This window comes from Eschrichtius robustus, chromosome 14, assembly GCF_028021215.1.
Source record: "Eschrichtius robustus isolate mEscRob2 chromosome 14, mEscRob2.pri, whole genome shotgun sequence".
Classification (NCBI taxonomy): Eukaryota; Metazoa; Chordata; class Mammalia; order Artiodactyla; family Eschrichtiidae; genus Eschrichtius; species Eschrichtius robustus.
The window spans coordinates 25,850,001-25,871,900 of record NC_090837.1 but is presented as its reverse complement, the minus strand read 5'-3'; the positions used below and the strand labels follow the sequence as shown (position 1 = coordinate 25,871,900).

Sequence of the window (21,900 nt, the reverse complement as noted above, 5' to 3'; positions counted from 1 at the left end):
CCCCAACCTACCTTGGGGGGCACACAGGGCACACGCGGAAACCTTTTAGCAAGGATGGCTCGGGAATCCCAAACCGTATGGCTGGGGGCGGAGGAGGGAACCGGCAGCTGCAGCCCCAGGACCTGGGGCAGGGTCTGCCATCCCACCCTGAAGGCTGCCAGGCAGGACGGGGCAGCTCTGAGTTGAGCAGAAGGAAAGAACTGCTAATGGAGGGAAGCTCCCAAAGAAGGGGCCGTCCAGAGGGGAGTAGGCGCCCTGTCCTGACAGCGGTCAAGCACAGGGGAGCAGGGCCAGCACAGTGTGGCTGCCCAGGTGGGCCCAGTCGAGGGCCGTATGGCATCAGCATCTGCTGGGGTGTGTGGCAGGCCTGGGGGGAGGCAAGGCGGGTGGGCCACGTGCGTGGCAGCCTCGGAAAGGCAGCAGGGGTGCAGGGGGGCCCCCGGGGGCAGGCAGGGAATTCAGAGTAGGGAGGTCCAGAATGCAGGCGGGAATTCAGAGAAGGCCAGAGGAGGGGAAGGGGGTTCATGGGAGGAGGTCAGAGGGCAGGCAGGGGGGCACAGAGGGCAGGGGGCCCTATCAGGACAGCCCCTCCCCCATTATTTCCCATATTAGGGCTCCACGGCACATCTCACTTGGATAAGAGTTCCACTGTCCCTTGGGGAAAACAAGGTTTGAGACCATGGGAGGTGACCATCCAGCCCTGACGCTCCTGAGCCCACGTCCTGGGCGCACAGGCCACTCACATTTCTTCTGCTGCTCCCGGATGTTCTCCCTCCACTCGGCCCGCTCATAGTCGGATGAGATCAGGAACGTGTAACTCTGGGCGGGGGGGAGAGCACACCCGTTATCTCCACCCTGGCTGAGCGGGCGCCCAGTGGATCCAGGGCTCCGTCCTGGTCACTGCGTGGAGCCCGCAGCATGCCCACAGGAGGCACGAGCATCTCCGTGCTGCAGGCCGGCCGAGCTGGGGCGGCTGTGCTCACAGCATTGCTCGTCCCTCCCTGCACTCTCCGCCCCTCCTGCTGCGCCTGGGTCAGGGCGTGACGAATCAGAGTGTAGGGCCACCGGGGTCACCAGGTGGGACCTGCAGAGGGGAGGGCTGATGCCCACAAGCTGGGCCCATGACGCAGAGGCAAGGCTCCCGCAAAGCCCACCGGCTGCCCCCCACCGGCTGCCCCCTGACAAGTGCGTGATGCCCATGGAGGGAAAGGTCCTGGCTACAGAGGCAGCAGAAGCCACTCAGGAGAGAAGCTGTCTCTCTGGCCCAAGAGGTCCCGGACAGCATTCCTGCACCGAGGGCTGGGTCTGCACAAACCTGCAAGCCCCCCGCCCTATTGAGACTCCCTGGAGACCCACCACCTCCCAGCCATGGGGGCTCCGGCCCAAAGCCCCAGAGAGTGGCCTGTGTGCCACGCTGGGCGCTCACCTTGCCGTTGCGGCTGTGCACGCGGAAGGCCATGCTGGGGGACATGAGCAAGAGCAGCGACTCCTGCTCCGAGAGCTTCTTCCTCAGCCTCTCGATGGCCTTGCTGCCCTTGTTCGCTCTCTGTGGGGAGAGGGCACGGTCACGTTTCCAGCTCTGGCCCAGCGCGGCCCGCTCCCGCTCTGCCTGCCCCACCACCCCTGATGCTCGGTCCGTGGAGGACGGGAGACTGTCTGGCGGCCCAGCGTGGACAGGGTCTCGGCCACAGCGTCCAGGCCCGGCATAGGCTGCCGGACGTGCTCAGCCCATCCTTCTTAAGGGATTAAGTTCTTCCTCTCACAAACCTCCCTTTTTTCACTTGCTCCAAACTTAGACAATGTGAAGGGGCCTGTCGTGACCCCAAAGGCCCCTCCCTGCTCCCCGATCTGCCACATTTCAGCATCAGGTCCCCCGGGAGTGACTGCGAGGGTCCTGATGGAGGGTGACATGCACCCCCAGGACCTGGCTGGGAAAATCCTCCCTGCCGCGTGTTGTGTTCCTCCCTCCTGAAGCCCTCTGTCCCCGGGGGAGGCTGTGCTGCCTGCCACTAGGCAGAGGGCACGGCTCGGATGGGTGAGTGGTGGCAGAGAGCTTGACAGCCCCGCGGATGCAGCCCTGGCTCCCCTCTGCCTCGGGACACTCTGCCATGGGGGCCACGGGTCCGTCGGGACGAATAAACAACCCAGAGTTCACGCCGGTCCTGGGGCTCCTGTGCTTTCCTCATCCTGCGGGGTTTGCAGTACAGAAGGCTGGGTAGGGTGAGGGCTGAGAAGGACCCCTGTCCTGCTGCACCCACCTCAGCTGGGTATCCCTGAACATCAACCTTCTGGGGACCCACTTTGTCTTTGGCCACCGTGAGGCACCCGCTCTGGCCTGGGCTGACCCTACAGGCGAGGGGTTCATCCTCACTGCTCCTCCAGAACACTGTTCTTCTCCAGAAACAACCAGGGGCCTGCTGGGTGCAGTCCAGAACCCCTGGAGGGGCCGTGTTTCCCCCCAGCCTGGGATTCGCTCCGGATCAGGGCAGTTATGAGAGGGACAGAGGGGCACCTCCCCCCACCCCATCCTGGACGGCTCCATGCCTGATAGGAGGCCTGGCACTGAGAGGGCTCACTGGGGTCCCAGCAGGTCCCAGAGACCAGCAGTGGGGTCAGATGCCCTGCAGAACTCGCCCGCCTGCCAGCCTGAGGGGATGCTGCCCACTCGAGCTGCAGAGCCTGGCCTGGCACCACCCCCCCAGCCCCACCTTCTCTCTCTGGATGTCACTCTTGATCTGGGAGATCTTGATCTTCATGGCATCCAGCTCCTCATCCAGCACCAGGGGGATGTTGGGTGCAGCCTCCGAGTCGTCTACTGTCTGGAAGCTGAGATCCGTGAGCGGGATGTACCATTTGCAGTCGTATTGCTGCGTTTTGCTGGGTGGGGGGAGGGGCAGGTTAACAGGCTGACCACCTTCCTTTGCTTAAGTCACTGCTTTCGACACTGGGGAACCCTAAGTTCATGGCCACGAAGTTTACCTGACCTTCAAACTCTGCTCATGGTCCCTGACACAGGCTGGGATAAGGCCACAGGCAGACACTGGCGACCCAGCCTCGGTGACCCCTGGGGAGGGGCATTGTGTACGAGTGACCCAGGCCCCACGGGTCTGACAAGCCCTCATCCACCCCACTCTGTGCTGACGGTGGTGGCTCATAGGCTCCCTGACGCGGGAGACCACCTAGGCCGCCAATGACAGTCAGGACAGGACTGCAGACACGTCCAGAGCTGTAGAGTTTGAGGGGCTGCAAATCTACCCGGTGTAATCCCTCCCTCGACAGATGGGCAAACCAAGGCTCTCTTCTGATTAAATCCACTCAGCGTGGTGATGGCAGAATGGGGTGAAGAGCCCAGTTCTGGTTCTTCCCAACGTGACCTTCTTTCCTCCATTCCAGCCACTGCCTCCCCCCTCCGGCCCCCCACTGCTGCAACCTGTGTGGTATGATCCCTGGGGGTTTGGGTGGGATCTGCAGGCCAATGCTGAGAATCACTCAGAAGCCACCATGATCTCGGGAAGACAAAATGTAGGGATCACCTAGTGATGGCCTCCGAGGACAGGGGAGGGGCAGCCAGTGTCCATCCCCCACCTGCACCAGACCCTGCAGCCCCCTGACCTGTCTGGGTCACGACATGACAGCCCCCCAGTAGCACCTGAAGTCATAGTCAACAGCCTGGTCACCCACCCAGACCCTGAATGTCTCCAGATTCCTAATGATGAACTTTGACCTTGAGCCTGGCATCACGTCCAGTTGGAGACAGAATGTAGCTTAACAAGAGCAGCCTGGCAACAGGTTACGACCTCTCGAGGCTCACTGGAAAGAACACCAGGTCTCCTCCTATAGAAACCACCCCATACCCCGGGGACCCTCCTCTCAGCCGGGGCCGCACGGTCACTCACCCTCCGCTCTGCTTCTTGAGCTTGGTGCACAGGAGCAGGTCAGTGAAGAGGAAGACGTGCCGCAGCTTGCGGGCCCCCTCCACCAGCTCCACCATGAAGCTGTCCTTCAGCAGCTGCCGGTGCTGCAGGGGCGGGGGGGGGGTGCTGGTCAGGGCAGGGGTGGCCTGGGCCTCCACTCCCCCCACCTCCAACCCTCACACCCACTTCCCAGCACTCCTTCCACCTCATCCGCCCGCAAACACACACGCCAAACGCCTTGCTCTTTGTTCATCAAAGTTCCCAAGCCCCAGACAGAGTCACGGCCACTGGCCTGGAGGCCGGAGGGAACATTGCAGCCAAGGTGACGGGAGAGCCCCTCTGAGCAGGGCGGCCCATACATCCCCAGGACAGGCCTGGAGACCCAGGCAAGAGGCCGGCCACGTGGAGAGGGGATGTTCTCGTACGGGGACCGTCAAGGCTCAGGTAACAAGAGCTTGGTGCTCGGCCTAGAGGGTATGGGGGGAGGAGACGGGCCGGGAGAACTCCGAGAGGGGGCAGTCACGCTAAGGGCTGGGCCTGGATCTGAGGGCATCAGGAGGCCGGGCAGGGGTCCCCCAGCTGGGACCCCACATTCTAGTCCTTCTGAGGTCAGTGCCCACTGATAGGCAGGGGCCCACATAGGGGTTTTATACCTCTGATGCCCACCCCTGACCCTGAGGCATCCTCGAAGGAGCAGGGAGACTAGAGGCACCAGTCACCAGCAAGCCCTGTGCCTCTCTGCCCCTGGGGGCTTCATCTGAAAGACAAGGGATGGTCCATGGCTCACAAGTTTCCAGGGCACATGGAGGTAAGTCGGTAATTCAGCTGGCAAACAGTGCCCGCCACCTCATCCGGGCTGGCGCTGTGCTGTGCTGAGGACACAGAGACAGGATGAGAGGCTGCCCCACGCACACCCCGGGTGTGCTGTGCCAGCACGTGGCCTGTCATTGGATGTGACCCTCCTGCTGTGGGTGAGTCCTCGTGCCCACTTCGAAGATGAGAAGCCTGAGCCTCAGGGAGCTCCACCATCCACCCCAGGCAGCACAGGGAGCGAGCGGGGACGCTCAGGGGTCTGTGCCCAGGAGGAGAGAGACCAGGTGCTCATCGGGGACCCTGCCCACCTGGCCTCAGGGAAGGACCCCCAGAAAGGGCAACTCCCCACCCCTCTCTGTGATGGCCTGGGAAGAGTCCGGAGGGTCAGGCACACACACCACAGGGGGCAAAGACCCACAGTGTCTCCCTACCCCTGTCACCCCCCCCCTCAACACCCCCCCCAAGCAGGTCTGGGGACCTGGCTCCACTGCCACCTGCCGCCTGAGGTTCTTATCAGGGAGCCTGTGCCTCCCTGAACTCCCCCCTTACTCTCAGCAGGAGCCCCCCAGAAGCAAATGCAGCCTGGGCCAGGCCCCCCAACACTCCCACATCACCGTCATGCGCAGCTCGGCTCACAGCAGCCAGCCAGGCCCTGGCACGGAGACTGGATGATTTACATGGGAGCCGCCAGTGCCAACCAGACCATAAGTGGGAGGGCAGGAGGGCTGCCCACGTGCCCAGGTCGTGACCCATCGTCACTGCCCTCCCCCGCCTGCTGTGGGCATAGGCAAGCCCCGCGTCCGCACCCATGGGAAGCACAGAAGCATGTGCACCTGGGGACACGGCCATGCAGCACTGGGGACCTGGGCAGCCTGACTGCGGGGTCTGTGCTGGGGGGCAGGTCCTGGGACACTGAGGCCCTCGAGGAATGCCCCCTCGGCAGGGACATGGCAGATGGTCTTCCAGCCCAGGAGGCAGGACCAAGGGACCTTCTGTGAGGGGGGGACTGAACTCCTTTCTCCACACAAAGGAGCTGAGCTTCTGGCCATTGCCAGCAGAGGGCCCCCGACGTCCAGCTCAGAGGTGGATTCCCCTCTGCCGGCAGGTCAGAATCGTCCAGGGTCCCAGCCCTGATGGAGCCCCCTGCAGGCCCTTCCCCTCCTCCGCCGGGTCCTGCCGCTCACAGGTTCATCCAAAGTCCCACCCCAGCCACCAACTTCATCCTCCAGAGGCCATCAGCGTCACCCTGGCACTTGTGGCAGCCCGTACATCCACCCATCCGTGTTAGCAGACATGGGCTCAGACAGCAGCCCTGGGGGGCTCTGATGGGTGGACTCAGTTGCCAGGCCCCTCCCCATGTACCCCTGCCTGTGCAAATCCTCATTTTCCAGGAGAAGCCCCCCACCCCATGACGTCCTGGCCTGAGCCTTGCTCTGTGCTGCACCCCGTCTCCGAGGGCCACACGAGGTGCACAGCGCGGGGAGTGGACGGTGTGGCTGTCCTCTGAGCGCAGTAGGACTTTCTCACCACGAGCTTCCCCATTGTGGCAGATGTCCTCCCTCCCAAGGAGGCCCCAGGCCTCACTTCTGAACCCCAGCCCACCCTGGTGTCCTGTAGTGGCTCAAACAGAAAATGTGCAGCAGATGGGCAGGAAGGGTCTCCCAGCTCCAGGAAAGCAGGGCCCTCAACCACGATACTGGCAAATCCACGAAGGGAGCCCGGACCCTGGCCCAGGGGTCAGGCCTCATTCTGTCTCTATCTGTAGACCCCAGCCCCCAGCTCTCGAGGACGTCCCAGGCAGGAGTGTGGGTGTGGATCTGCCTGCATCCTGGTCTAGCCGCCATCAATCTCCCTTACTGTGCTCCTGACGGAGAGCCCTGAATGAAGGCGTGTGCGACTCAGACTCCCGATATCAGGGTCACCGGCCTTTCTCCCCCATTCGTGGCTGAGGCACCCAAGCGATTCCCCTCAAGGAGCAGATACCACAGGTCAACAGGACCAGATGCTGGTGGGGATGGGGTGGACACAGGTAGAAGCCCTGCCTCCGTGAAGCACCGGCCCCTACACACTTCCCACTCAGGCGCCCCGGGACCCCGACCATGGGTCCACGGGGAAGGAGGCCTGGGATACAGATGTGGGCTCAAGGGCCTGGCTGACAACTGCCAGGCGACATCTGATTTTCCTCAATTCCTGAAGGCAGCTGCTTCCAATGATCCGAAGAGCAAGGAGGCACTTCTCCCCGGGGAACCTAAGTGCAGCGGGAGACACAGGCGCAGACTCAGCACCCACAGAAGGACTCGCACGGCTGCTTCCCAGGAGGGCGGTGCTCTTATAAAGGAACTGCCTGCGAGAGAGCATGGTGTCCCAGGAGGGGAGACCAAGCAGCATGAACCCGACAGGGACGGGAGTCTTGACGGAAGCAAATCCCGAGTCTGGTGAGACCGTGTGAACTGCTGACAAGGGAGGCCGAGCACTCAGGTACCACTTCCCACACAGGTGTGGAAGCACAGGGCTGAGAGCAGCCTGCCCGCCAGCCCCGCGTCCTGGCGGGTCAGCCTCGGCGCCGCCGAGCACCTGGCACACTAACAGGAAGAGGAGTGGCTCCGAGCGGCAGCTACAGTAAGGTTCGCTGCCAGCCCACGTGTTGCTGGGCCATATGGCTCCTGTCCCTGCACGAGACCCCAGAGGCCGCGGGTCCGCACCCCCGCCCCACCCCGCGGTGCCGCTTCCAACGAAAGGTGCTCACACTAGACGCCGCCCCTGACTGGCACACCTCTGCCATCTTGCTGCAAGCTGCCTGGCACCGGGCTGGGCCCCTCCCGGGAAGGAGCGGAGGTGGCAGGGGTGGCGTCTGAGCCCCTCTGTTCCACACCCTCTCATCTACGATGTGCAGAGAGATGGAGACCGGGAGGGGCTGTCAGGGAGGGAGGGAGGAGGGGAAGGAGAGCCCTCCTGGCCGAAGAAGTCAACCGCGTTCGTTCTCCAGCCGTTCTCCGGCCGCAAACACAAACCACACCCGCCTCCCCTTCATCACCTTTAAAGTCCTTAAACCCACTGTTAACTATATGTTAATGAAAGAACACTCAAGAGAAACCGAGTGGTCCCCAGGCACACAAATGCCATCCTTCTTCTCACCGGTCTCCTTAGCTGGGGACCCTGATCCGGCAGGGTGTGGGGTGCCCGGGACATAACCCCCCAAGTGAGGCCCGCACCCCTGAAACCACACCCCGATGCCCTGCACACCGGCCTGGGTTCACCCTGCCAGGGTCAAGGGCCCCCAAGTCCAGGCGTTTCTGTGTTGGGCTGAGCTGTGCGGATACAGTGGGCCCCATGCCCACCTCTGCTCGGCCGCCATGCTCACCTCTCCCTTCTTCACGGTCATGGACTGCCGGCGGGGCGTGATCTCCTCGTTAATGCTGGACAGGAAGTTCTGCGAGATGCGGAGGGCGTCTTGCAGCAGCAGGTGGTCGGGGTGGCCAGAGGGGGTGTGTTTCAGCAAGTCCTGCATCGGACGAAGGATGGAGTCAGAGCAGTCCCGGCATCTCTGCCGTGAGAGCCGCAGACGCGCTGGGTGTGACCTGGGGCCGTTTCTCACCATGGCCTGGGCCACGCGGCAGCACTCGTGCGAGCACTGTGCCGGGAGCAGGCCCCTAACGGCGCCCCACAAGCCTGTGCTGTTTGCACATTGCAGAGAGGGGCTCCACGCTACAGGTCTGGGGCAGGTTTCTCTACCCGGGCCCTGGCGACATGCAGGGCTGGTTTTGGTGGGGGCTGTCCGGGCACTGGAGGATGCTGGCACCATCCCTAGCCTCTGCCCACTCGATGGCAGTGGAGCCCCCTCGTGTGGTTGTGACAAGCAAAAGTGCCCCTTGACATTGTCACAGGTCCCCTGGGGCAGAACCCATCCTGGTCCGCCGGTCCGTGTGAGGTCAGGAGAAAGCCCCTGACCTTCCCGGCTCCTCCTCTTTTAGATCAGAGCCTGGGAATCCTTCTCTACTGCGAATGCACGTAATTTGTGCTCAAAGTCTACAGCTTCCTGGTTCAGAGAAACAAAACCCTCTTAGCTCCCAAATCCTACAGCAAAGAGAACATGGGGAGATGAAATAAGCTCAGGGGAGGCTCTGGTGTTGGGAATCCCAGGCTCCCCCGCCAACCGCTCCTGGTGGCTCTGGCTTCCCCCTGCCAGGCCTGGGCTCATCGTGGTGAGGGGACCAAATAAAGGGTCTCCAGGACTCTGATGGGCCACCGGCCAGAGTCTCCCAAACCGCAAATCTCAGCTTATCTCCCTCCATCCAGGAACTCTTAGTCGGAGGATGGTAAGAAGTTATGAAACGTGCAATGGATGGAAAACCACGCAGCTTAAAACTGAACGAGGCAGAGCTGTTTGGGCCAAAGTGGGACAACTGCCACAATATAACATTAAGGGGTAAAAAGCCACACGTGGAATGGTATGCACAGCACAACACCGTCTGAGTGATTTAGAAAGATGCCACGTGTGTCGGCATAAAGATCCTTGTGGTGGTGGCTCCTTTGTGGGGAGGAAGCAAGACAGGAAATGGACACTTCAAACACTTCTGTGACTTCGTTGTACATTTTTAAAAAAATGCGCATGTTGGGCTTCCCTGGTGGCGCAGTGGTTAAGAATCCGCCTGCCAATGCAGGGGACACAGGTTCGGGCTCTAGTCCGGGAAGATACTACATGTCGTGGAGCAACTAAGCCCGTGTGCCACAACTACTGAGCCTGCGCTCTAGAGTCCGCAAGCCACAACTACTGAACCCACGTGCCACAACTACTGAAGTCCACGCGCCTAGAGCCCGTGCTCCGCAACAAGAGAAGCCACCGCAATGAGAAGCCCGTGCACCGCAACGAAGAGTAGCCCCCGCTCGCCGCAACTAGAGAGAGCCTGCGCGACAACGAAGACCCAACATAGCCAAAATAAATAAATAAATTTATTAAAAAAAAAAAAAAAGCGCATGTAAGACTTGCTCTAAATACAGACGAATAAGGTCACCTGGCAGTAGGATTGGGGGCTTTTTTTTCCCTGCTTTTGTTTCTCAGTATTAAGACGACCACTTAATAATGTGCAAGTGATTCCCCACTGCCTTTAGGAGCAGCCCCGCCAGGTGGGCCTCCCTGCACACCCTCTCTGCACACGCTCTCCCGGCTGGAGAATGTGGTCTGACCACAGCCCCAGGATGCACCTGCCATTGGTGCCCCAACCTGTACTATGTGTCCCCGCCCCCTCCCCCGGGAAGCTTCTCCACCCACAAGCCTCTGCCCATGTGGGACGGGATGCTCCCTACCTGTTCCCGCTCTGATGAGGCATCTGGAACACCTGGAGAGCCTGCTGCGTTTCCCCCCTCCCACCCCCAGGAGCCCAGGGATGGCAGAGGTGCCTCACTTCTGCATCCTCAGTACAGGTGTGTGGCAGAAAAGGGTGCAGGTGGGCAAAATTGACAGACATCAGCGTCAGCCCCAGGACAGAAGCCAAGAACCCCAGGGTGAGGAGGCCCTGGGCCCGAGGGACTCACATGCAGGACCAGTGTGCTCCTCGTGACCCGGTCCACAGGCTTGTAGAGCAGGGCTGTGGAGAGACGAAGGGTGAGAGAAGGCGGACCGCCCACCTGCCCACCCACCCTCACTGCAAGGGTGGAGGTGGGGGCAGCCCCAGCCTCCACATCCCCTGGGAACCCCACATCCCCTCCGCTCAGTGACAAGGTTGAACCCGATGCATTGGAAGGTCGGGAACATGGCTGTGAGCCTTCAGTCTGTGACATCAGTGCCAGGTCCAGGGCTGATCAGAACCCGAGCCTGCGTGGCTGACTCAGCAGCAAGCATTCAAAGGCCTCCGTGTTGACGGCCCTCTGGCCTGGGGTCAGGGAGCTGGCCAGCACCCTGGGGAGGAAGCGCCAGCGCAGATCCCAGGCCGGGGGCTGCGGACCAGCACGCTACTCTCCATGTGGATCCAAGCCTGATGCTGAGATGTGGCTCTTGGTTTTATAAGCGTTTTTGGACCCCTGGACGCCAGCAGCATGGAGCCCCACCGGCCAGGGCCATCCCCGCTTCTCCGTGGTGGGCACAGGCACAGGCGCTTCATGTGTTCTCACATGTAGGGTGCAGCTCCGCCCGTAACCCCCACGACTAGTGCAGGGCATGCATTGTTATCCCCATTTTACAGAAATGGGGGAAACCGGCTCAGAAGGCGGTGTAGCTGTGGCCCCGGCCCACGTCTGCTGTTCTCTGTAAGCGTAACTCCTCCCAAGACCCTAACAGCCAGAAACGAGAAGTACCTTGTTGTTCCTGAGCTCACTCTGACCAGAGGGATGAGGGCAAACACAGGCCCGGGAGCCCGACTACTTGGCCCTGACCCCTGCCCAGCCACTCTGAATCTGCGTTCTACGTGGTCCTTTCCACTCTAAACCTGTTTTATCATCTGAAACAAGGGAAGACAAGAGCCTCCTGCAGGGCCGTTGGGACAACACGATGACACTGTAAATGCCCGGCAGTGCCTGCTTTGTGGGAGTCCGATAACTCCCACCTCTTCCTGGTTCTCTGCCCCACCCCCCCATCCCCCATTGGTGGCAACAGGTCCTGACCACGTCCCTCTGCATCCACCATGGCCAGCGCTGCTCCCTCCCCATCCCCCCACCCCCCACTACTGGAAATCTGGAGCAGCAGAGGGGCCAGAGTATGACCCAGCTGGGGGCCCTGGCTGCTCCTGCCTGCTGGCAGTGGCCGCCACCACAGGGGCATGCAGGGGCCTCGGCATGGAGAACTCACTTTCCAGAGAGTTCTTGGTCGTTTGGTCCTTGGCATCCTTGTTGCTTCTGGCTCTCAGGTTCTGCAAAGAGAAAAGCACGTTTTCCACAGGGCAGATGAAGCAGCTCTGATGTGGCAGCGAGTTCACGGTCAGGAACCTTCAGCAGAACTCTCACCCTCCTCTCACCGCTGAGAAGCCCAGATGTGGCAAACCTCAGGGCTGTGTCTGGGCCACAGGCTGCAGAACGGGGCCAACTGAGCACACGCTCGCCTTGGATGACGCTGCTGACATTAGGATCAGAAATTCTCTATTCTAAGGGGCTGTCCTATGCACCTGGGATGTTGAATAGCATCCTATGGGTGCAGCAGCACCCTCTCCTCCTGCTGTGACAATCTAAAACGTCCCCCGGCATTGCTAAGTGTCTCCAGGGGACAAAATCAGCGCTGGTTGAGAACCTCTGACACAGAGGATCCTGCAAAGAAAGGCAACTGGCAACGCCCACCCTGGGTGCACGGATCAGCTTTCTTGGAGCAGTTAAACAACGTGCAGGGGCTGGTGGGTCAGAAAGAAGAGCACTCAGCTTCGGGGAGGCCAGGGCAGGCCGCTGGCATGCACTCTGCCTCCACCCCAGCCTCCCCTCTCCTGACTTTGCAAACGTCCTTGCCCAGGAAGTAAGCAGAGCTTTTTAGTGGGTGGGTCATTTTTCAACACAACCGTGTCAAAGGCACTGCTGATTTGGTCCACGGTACCAAGAGAAATGTGGATAAAAGGTCCCTGTGTGCCTGAAATAGTCTCTGGAAAGAAGCTGTGGTTAATCCCAGTATGAGACTTCTGAGCAAACAAAAAACACAGCACAGGAATGGGAAGGGGCCTGGAGATGGCCCTCGCAACCTCTCAGGCTGTGGGAAACCTCTTGGGACTAGAAAACATAGTGTATTTTAAACTCACGGGGGCCAAACTCACAATGCACCTTGGTGCCTCTCCTGAGAATTTAGCTCCCCTCAATGACTCCTCCATCTGTCTGCCTCAGCAGCTCCCAGAGGGTGGGCGGGGGGGGGGAGGGTGAGGGGGCGTGAGAGCTCAAATCTGCAAGAATTAGGTGCCGCTCACATGAGCCAGGGCAGCAGCCCACGCGCCAAGGGCCCCTGGAAGGTGTGATGAACGTGGGCACCTTGAGCATCTCGGGGCTCTGGGAGGCCTGCCTTAAGAAAACTTACAAGTTTGGTTTAACCCCACATTTCCCAAACTGACTAGACTCCGGAAGCCCTTTTCACATGATTCCTGTTACCTACTTATTATCTGGGGAGCTCGAGCTCACAGAACCCATCTCAGGCAACTCCAGTCTGACTGGACACTGCAGCACACCCATTTCTCAGGCCAGTCCTGGGAGACATGAAGGACCACTGCTCCACCCTGCCTGTCCTTGGAGATGGACATCCAGTCTCCATGGTCGAGCTCTGACCCCCCAGAATGCAACTCCCCACACCTCTAAATGGCCTGCTTCTTCTGTGTCCTTTTGGTTCATTTCACTGTCTGTGTGGCTCTAATTTCTCTAGGTCTTTTTTGAAACATGGATGGAAAACCAAAGTGGATACCACCTGATGGTAAAAGTTTCACAGAACCGGCATTTGGCCGCGCCGAACCCCGTCCTGCTGCCTGGGCCTGGGCCTCGGCTCAGATTCCCACCTGTGCCTGGTTGGTGGGACCACGTGACTCCCGGGTGGTGTGCCACCATCGTTTCCTCCCTCCTCTGTGGACACCTGTCCTGGTGGACGTGAACTTGGCTCCATTTAACCACAGCCTGCTCTTAAAAGATTATGACTCTAATTTGTCAAAGTCACCTGGGACTCGGCGCCAGCATTCCAGCTGTTAGGGGTATGGGGGCTGCTAGTTTAATGAGCTAAAGAGAGGAACAGACCCAATGCTGCAGGCAAACCAGGGCAGCTTCAGAGGGAAGTGCGGAGCCAACCTGAAGCCCTGGGTGCATGTAGCCCATTACCAGCGGCAACAGGTGGGGAGCAGGGCACCCATGGGCTCTGGGGAACGGTGTGGCATGTTATCACCATGGGAGACGCTGGTGCCGGGACCCACAGGCCCCAGCCCCCGTGATAAATTATAAAACAGCACAAATCCCCTGGAACAAAGCCCAGGTGTGACAGTCAGGGTACGATCGTATCCCAGCAAGAGACCCTCCCCTGCCTATTTCTAGTTTCCGTTTCTCTTCTTAAAGCTGGGGTTTCACTTGGAGGTCTTCCCACCCAGAATCCTTGTTTGGCGGGGAAGGCAGGTCAGGGCTCTGAGGACTACAGGCCTGGGAAGAAGAAAGTATCACCCAACTGCCACGGGCAGAAGCAGGATGGAGAGGGGCAGGGAGGACCTGGCATGGCCACCAGCCCCCAATGGCCGCCTGTCTTCTGCATCCGGGGGGCTCTTCCGAGGTCCCTCGTGCTAACACTCCAGGGCTTGAGGTTTCAGAGCCCCCGGGCCGGTGCGGTGCCCAGCCTGCAGCTTCCTCCCACGCGGGTCGACAGAACGCACACCAGCCCCATCCCCCGGGCCGGCTGCAGACCACAGAGGAGCAGAGCATGACACCTCCCCACCTGCTCTCCATCCGCAAGGTGCAAAGTCGGCCTCAGGACTCAAGTGTCGAGACCTCTGTTAATGAACATTAACTATGACATGAACTATGGACATCCCGAACTGCACACAGACAGTGCAAGTCTGTCCAGGGTACCCCAGAGCTGGGCCCTGGCCTCTGGGGAGGCAGGGTGCTCCTCGGGCTGCTCCGTCTGTCTGCTCATGACAACCCACAGGCATCTGGAAACACAGCTGAGGTTCACAACCAGACCTTAGTTTGCTGTGCCTTGTTCTCCCGGGTCACGGTGTGCCAACGACCAGCCCACAGCCCACCCTCAGGAGGTGGAGGGGCGCACCTGTCTGAACAGCGTTACGCGTACCTCAGAGATTTCTGCAAACTGAGCGTTGGCCTGACAGCACTTCTCAGCTGTTTCCATGGCAACTCCGTAGTTGTCCACAAAGGCCCGGTACACACCCAGCTGGCTGGCCTGCAGGGAGGAAGGAAGAGAGTGTGGGACAGGTGTAGGGCAGGTGTGGGACAGGTGCGGGACAGGCGGTCTCCATCCCTCTGGGTAACGGGCTTCTGTGCACAGCTCTGGAGGAAGCCCAGGTGCGGCAGACAGTGCAGGGCTGCAGGAAACTCAGCTCCTCCACGCTGTCACTGCCTCCCACCTGCTTCCCCTCCCCACGCGCTAAGCACGCTTTCTTCTTCCAAAGCGACACGTTGAGAAGTGACTCACAGCCCCGGGGGGGGGGGAAGCAGTTCTCTTCGTCCTCCCACCCCACTCATTTAAATGGAGCCACCAGCAGCAGCTGAAGTTCCAGGATATCAGTGAACGTGGATGAGCGTCTCCAGCAAGTGGGATGGAGCGGCCCCTTCTCATCCTGGCTGCGGGAGACCTCAGTGGACCCATCCCTGGCCTGAGGGGCCACTGCTCTGCTCCTACCTGATCTCTTCAGACACGCAAGAAACACTCAGTTGAGCTGCCCTTGGAGAAGAGGGGCTCGCGCTGCCCAGACATGAGCCCAGCCCAGACCTGGTGACGGGGCCCAGGTGTCATGCTACACACCTGGCAGGTGGGAGACCTCTGCTGCCGGGTGCAAGGCGAGAGGTGTTTGTCCTGTTCTCAACCAAAGGCATTAATAGAGTGTCTCCTCACTCGGCCTCCTGCTCCAACACTCAGTTGAGTAAAGACTTCCATGGTTGGGGGGAGGGGTCCTGTGTGCAGCCACCACCATCGCTGGGCCCCAGGTCACCTCCAGAGGCAGCAGGGAAACCCCGGCCTGGGGTGTAAGGGCAGACGCCGTGACCTGCTGGCCAGGCCTCCCACTGCAGCCAACCAGGAGCGGGAGGCCTGAGGCTTTTGCTGCTGATCCTGGTGTTCGGTCTGCATCGAACCTAAATTTTATTTCTACGTGCATTTGCATCTATATTGAATTTTATGTTTCTTCAGATGGCAATCCCAGATGCCCTTGGCACTGTCTGGTCTTCTGGACTCGCTCCTTGAGGGGGCTGCGTGCGGGCCTGGGGGCTCGCGAGAAAAAGCAGCAGCTGGAGAAGGCCCTGCCCGGCCCCGCTGATTACCTGGACGAGTCGCTGCATTCCAGACGCCAGGTTCCCTGCCATCCGGTTGGACCCAGAGCCCTGCCTTCTCCCCTCACCCTCACTCACTGAGCATCTCCCACAAAAACAAAGGCCCTGCTTGAGGCACTGTCACCTCAAATCATTCAGACACAGCGCAGCCGGCTAGCAGGAGACACACGATGAATAAGCAAAGCAACAAGTAATATGGCAGATGGCTGAAGGCAGAGCAGGCGAGGAGAACAGCGGGGCTGCTTTAGATACTGTGGTCTGGGCGGTCTCTCTAAAGAGGCAACGGCTCAGCCAAGTCCTGAGGGGATATCACTGTTGAACTGTGTCCCCTCAAAATGCATATGTTGAAGCCCTAACCCTGAGCACCTCAGAATGTGACTGTATTTGGAGATGGACCTAAAGAGGTGATTGGGCAAAAATGAAGCCATTCAAGTGGGCCCTGATCCAATCTGACTAGGGGCGTTATGAGAAGAAAAGATTAGGACACAGACACAGAGGGACGACCACGTGAGGACACAGAGATGACGGCCTCTGCGCGCCGAGGAGAGAGGTCTCGGGAGAAACCAGCCCTGCTCACACCTGGATCTCAGACTTCTAGCCTCCAGAAATGGGAGATAGATCTCTGTTGTTTGAGCCACCCGGACTGTAGCAGCCTTAGTAAACTAACACAGGGTCTTTGGGAGGAGAACCCCTTTCATTACCTCTCCTGCCCCCTCTTCCAGGAGCTCACATCTTCCAAGTGGTTTTTGAGAAGTTCCAAGCAATTCATGCACTAATCAGAACCCGAGCTGCACCAATAAACCAATGGAGATCACATGCCCTCCGATGTGAGGCACCGACAGGACACAGCATCACTGCAGTGGTTTTTTTTTCTCTTCCTGCCAGAAGCGCAGAACCTGAATCTATTCCTGAAGAAACATCAGACCCAAACTAGAATGCACCCTTCAGAAAAATGTCAAGGTTGTGGAAGACCAGCAGAGGTTGAGAAACTGGTACAGATGGAAAGAAACTAAGGAGACCTGACAACCACGTACATCTCGTGACCTGGACTGCATCCCGACTCAGAAGGAAAATGGCTACAAAGAACACGATGGCTAACTTGGGAGAGCTTTGTAGAAGCATCTCATATTAAATAATAATATCACTCAACTGTGAACCGTCCTCCGATGGAGGACTGTCTTGTGGGTTGTGGAAGAGCATGTCCTTAGCAAATACACGATGAAGTATTTAAGGGTAAAAGGGCAGAGGGATCTGCATTTTATTCTCAAACTATTCAGCATGTGTGCGTTTGTGTGTGTGTGTGGGGGGGTGTATACAAAGGAGAGAGAAAGAGATAAAGATTAAGCAAATGTGGCAAAATGTTACAATCAGAGCAAAATGTTACAATTGGTATATCCGGCGCACACCCAGTTCTTTGTGCTATTCTTGCAACAATTCAGGAAGTTTGAAATGATTAGAAACAAAAAACCGGAGCTGATAAAAATTCAGCCAGAAACAAAGCCCCTGGATGGGTAGCAATAACCCACAGCCCCACAGGAAGGGGAGTCAAGGCGCCGTCAGGACAGGGCTTCCTAGCTACCAGGTGTGGCTCATGAGTTCCCGGGTGGCAGAGGTACCAGGGCTGGGGCATCACAGGCTCCTCGGGTCCTAAGACTCTCCTAGCTGGGGAGCCTGACCCCGCTGTGCTGATCTGAAAGGGACGGGGACAGTGTCTGTCTGTCCTTGGGGAGACCCAGCGCCCGGCCCCGGCGGCACACACGTGAACATGCAGCACGTGGTTCCTGGGGCTCCACTTCCCACGGCAGCCCCACCTCTCTCCCCACGTCTTTGCGCTGCAACATCTGACATGTGAAGGTAGTTCAAGGACACCAGGGAAACCAGAGGAAACTTTCCAAATTCTGGTGTTCATCAGACTATTAAATTTTTTTTTTTCAGTTTCCGAGTGACTTCAGAGTGTTATTTGGGGAAGAGTGTGGTTGCAGTTTCTGCCCACAACACAATTCTTCAAAGATGTGGGCTTCAACGATGGGGAGCACCTGCGTCAAAACACAGCCTTCCGCTCTCTGGCCACGGGAAAGGGGTCCCGGGCGGGAGAATCTGCAGCCTGGGGCGGTGGCCAACAGGAAAGCCACACCCGGGCGGAACGCCAGAGCCCAGTATGAGCCAAGACAGGCCGGCGGTGGGCCAGCTGGGCGTCTGGGCGGTCCGGGAGGGCTGGGGGCTGGCGTTCTTTCACCGCGTGCTCTGGGCACTTAGAGAGGGCCCGGTGACCTTGGCCACCCCACCCCCAGAGGACCGGCTTCCCTCGGGAGGGAGAACACTCCAGGGAAAGAGCACCGGAGGCCCGGGCAACCCTTTAATCAGGATTAGGGGTCCTCAGAGGTAGAATCCCGGTCACCCAGGCCTACCCAGCACCCGCCTTCGAGGGCGTCCCAGGATGGGGGCTCACAGTGCTGGGAGGTGGCCTCTTTGCTGCCCCTTATATAGAGACATGCCCCACCAGCCTCCACCTAAAGAGACTGGCTCCCCCTTTAGACCCACAGAGGTGGGGGGCTCCTCACACATGAACCTCACACCTTGGAAGACAAACATTGATCCGGCAGCTCCATCTGAGAGTTTTCTCCATCATCCTCAGGTCCCTCAACCACCCCTTCTGCTGGGACAAGTTCTACGTTACCCATGTCTCAGTTCAGTGTTCACCCGAGCCTGGTCCCTTCCGGGGGTGGCCTGGCCAGTGCCAAGGGGTCCACCAAACCGCTTCATCTGATTACTAGATTTTCCCAATCCCGTTGACTTTTTAAAAGCTGAATCCTTGGCTCCTCGTGGGCCCCGAGGTCAGCAAATGGCCAGAGAAGGTCCCTGACCTGCCCCCACGGCCGCCTCTCCCTCCCTCTAACCAGGGACCCAGAGCTACATCTGCCGAATGGACTCCCAGCCAGTTTTTGGCCCACTGAGCCCTTGCAGAAACCCTTGTTCTGTCATCCAGCACCACCCACCCTCCAGTATTATGCCCCTGAAGGCAGGGCAAAGCACTCTTCCTGGAGGCAGACAGACCAGGGGTACCGTCTGGGCAGGTGACCTCCTGCCCCTCGGCCTCCTCACTTGCATGGGGTGGAGACGGGACCTGCCTGGTGGGGCTGCCTCAGCTCAGGTGAGACAGGGCACCCGCAGGCCCACTTGAGCCCCCTGATCAGAGCTGAACCCACTACCCGGGGACCAGATGGCCTCATGGTCCCTCGGTTCACAGCCCGGCATGGCCATCCCCAGGTACAAACCAGCCCTCCTGCCTTCCTCCAGCCTGTCCACAGGACGCGTCCTGATTCCTGCAAGGCTCCAGGGAGCTGCTGTCACAGTCGCTAGCATTAAACGTGCCTCCAGGTCCCCAAAATGGCTGCGGCGGGAGCTGGGGCCACACGGAAGGCCTGTTCTCACCACTTCCTCAGCCAAGGACCCCCTGGGGACCCAAGGGCTCCTCTCGTATGACTATGACTTTTATTGACCAGCCTTCCCTCCCCAAACTACTTTTTTTAAAAAAAATTCTTGATTAATTCAAGAGCCTTTAATTCATAGAACTGCAAAAGTGAAATAAAGTACAACAAACCCCCACTGTCCCCACCTGTGCTTGCCCCTCCAGGCTCTGCCTGCCCCAGTCCGCCTGCCCAGAGTCTGAGTCCTGTTCCCAGGGCAGTGGCTTCTTTGTGGTCCAGAGGGGACCAGTCTGGAGACTGGGAACCTTGAGTAAAACTGAGCGGACCTGGAAAGGACCAGAGATGGCATTGGGGCCAGCAGAGGGAGGGAAGCCTCGCTTTCACGCAGGGTCCAGCAGTGGTGCTGTGGCGGCGCCCCCTCCCCGCAGCCCCCATTCGGCATCCCAGGCAGTAAGATGTGTCCCAGACTCTCCCTCCCCATCGTGCCCTCAGCAGCCTCGCCCGCAGGTGGCACCAGGCTCAGGGAGAGGCCTGGCCCCCGCCCGTCACCCCATCACCCCCAGGAGGCTGCCGGGTCCCTGCTCCGGGTCACTCACCAGCTTCTGGAATAGGTCGCCCACGCGCTGCTGGTGGCTCCACTGCTGCAGGCGGGGGAGGAGACTGTCGTAGAACTCCTTGTGGATCTCATAGAGCTCAGGCACTTTGAAGAAGATGGTCTCGATCTGCTGGTTCGTCAGCACCGGCTGAGAGGTGGTGGCAGCAGCCTTCAGAGGTTTCATGGGCTGAAAGAGGGCACAGGTGACTGGCGGGGCAGCACAGGTGTCAGGTCTCGCCACTTGTCAAGTGCACTGTGGTCACGTGACATACATGCTTTTATTTTTAAAATTCCATTAACAATAAAAATTTAAAGCCAGCTTGGTTTGGTACCCGAGTCTTTCACTGGCATCCACTGCCCCTTGGGGAGGCCCAACCTCCACAGAGGTGGCATGTCCTGCCTGCCCACAGGTGTGTCGAGGATCCTGGGAGGGTGGGCTGCTCCCAGGCTGACCTGGGACCTGGGACGCGTGAGCAGAGCTCGCCAGGGCCCATCCTGCCCGCTCAGCCCCTGCACCCTCCTCACCAGCAGCAGCGCCTCCAGGTGGCTCAGGTAAGTCTCCTCGCTAGCCAGGATTCCAGACAGGACCCATTTCCTCATCTCCGAGCCCTTTTCCAAGTCCAGCTCACTCTGCAGGAGAAACAGACAAAAATCAGACCCGGGGTACGGTGCTTGAGGCGGCCCCTCTCAGAGAGGAAGCTGGCTTGTCAACCTGAGGACAAGCTTCCCAAGAAGGTTCCAGGTGGGATTAAATTAGGAAGGCACGGGAGTCCTGGCATGTCAGCTCGACTGTGGTCGCTGCAAATTCTGGATGGTCATCCAGCTAAGCCGAAGGCCACCCTTGGTCTTGACCCCAGGAAACGGGCAGTTTGGAGCTGAGCAGGGTGGGCAAGGCCTCTCTCCGCACCTTCTACCCGTGACCAAGGAGTGGCTGTCCTGGAAGAGGCTGAGCCCAGGGGGCGTCGGGCCCCCCCCACGGCCACCCCGACTCCTTCCACAGCTCCCCTCTCCTCTCCTGGTACCTGCCTCGCCGGCCTCTGTGCCACTGCCACCTGACCCTTGGACCAACCAGGCCCAGGCAGCACCGCCTCCCTCCCAGCCACAGTGGTGGGGCTGGGGGCTGTGGCCACCTGCCCAAGGGAAACCCCATCCCCTGGGTTCAGGGTCTTTGTCCCTTGAACCTGCTCTTCTGAGCCTGCTTTCCAGACTCTGGACCCGCATACATGTGGGCTACGGCAAGGTCCCCTCTCCCTACTACTAAACGCCCCTCCTATATGTGGGGTGATGCTCTGCTGCCTTTGCCTCAGAAGCACAGAGCTGATGCGCCCCTGGATGCAGATGCAGGGGGTAGGGTCCAAGAGGCTGGAAGACCACATTCCATCCCTACTTGTGATGGTGTTATGGGGGCGATGTGTCCCTGGTGCCCGAGAATGTTACTGTGTGCAGAGAAAGGGTCTTTAGAGAAGTAATCAAGTTAAAATGAGGTCATTAGGGTGGGCCCTAGTCCAAAATGACTGGTATCCTTCTACGAAGAGACTAGGCGATCAAAAGGTACAAACTTCCAGTTATAAAATAAATAAGCCCTGGGGATGTAATGAACAGCATGGTGACTATAGTTAATGATACTGTATCGTATACATGAAAGTTGCTGAAAGAACGGATCTTAAGAGTTCTCATCACAAGAAAAAAAATTTGTAATCGTGTGGTGATGGATGTTGACTTATGGTTAGCGATCATTTTACAATATATACATATATTGAATCGTTATGTTGTACACCTACAACGAATATGTTATATGTCAATGCCTCAATATAAAAAAGAACAAGAGAAGGAGATTAGGACACAGACGCACAGAGCGGGAAGACACAGGGAGAAGACGGGCATCTCTAAGCCAAGGAGAGAGGCCCCGGGAAAAACCAACCCTGCTGACTTCCAGCCTCCACAACTGGGATAAATCAACCTCTGTTTTTTAAGCCACACGGTCTGTGGTACTTTATTACAGATGCCCAGGAAACTAAAAGAGATGATGACTCCAAAGGCAATGAAAGTGCTGTTTTCATCGACTTCCTGGCCACAGCCCTCACTTGCTCCTGGACCACCAACAAGGCAAGGGGGTGTCAGGTTGGCCGTACCCATGGCCTGTGCTCCACCAGGCTGAGGCTGCCCTCCCTCTGCCCGGCCTGTGCTGACCGGCCTCACTGTAGTCTGAGGGAGGCGC

The 21,900-nt window shown here is 59.0% G+C and overlaps 1 protein-coding gene across 2 annotated transcripts in view; it reads right to left on the bottom strand.

Annotated features, from left to right (window-relative positions):
• BCR (BCR activator of RhoGEF and GTPase) overlaps positions 1–21,900 on the bottom strand; it is a 101,561-nt gene that overhangs the window by 23,213 nt on the left and 56,448 nt on the right. For both annotated transcript variants that reach the window (XM_068562530.1, XM_068562531.1), the window contains exons 3-12: positions 20,208–20,312; positions 19,684–19,869; positions 14,446–14,553; positions 11,509–11,569; positions 10,260–10,312; positions 8,089–8,229; positions 3,897–4,018; positions 2,709–2,877; positions 1,427–1,546; positions 744–819 (exon numbers count right to left, since the gene is read on the bottom strand). In XM_068562530.1, coding sequence (XP_068418631.1) covers positions 744–819; positions 1,427–1,546; positions 2,709–2,877; positions 3,897–4,018; positions 8,089–8,229; positions 10,260–10,312; positions 11,509–11,569; positions 14,446–14,553; positions 19,684–19,869; positions 20,208–20,312 — 1,141 coding nt within the window. The remainder of the gene's footprint in view (positions 1–743; positions 820–1,426; positions 1,547–2,708; positions 2,878–3,896; positions 4,019–8,088; positions 8,230–10,259; positions 10,313–11,508; positions 11,570–14,445; positions 14,554–19,683; positions 19,870–20,207; positions 20,313–21,900) is intronic.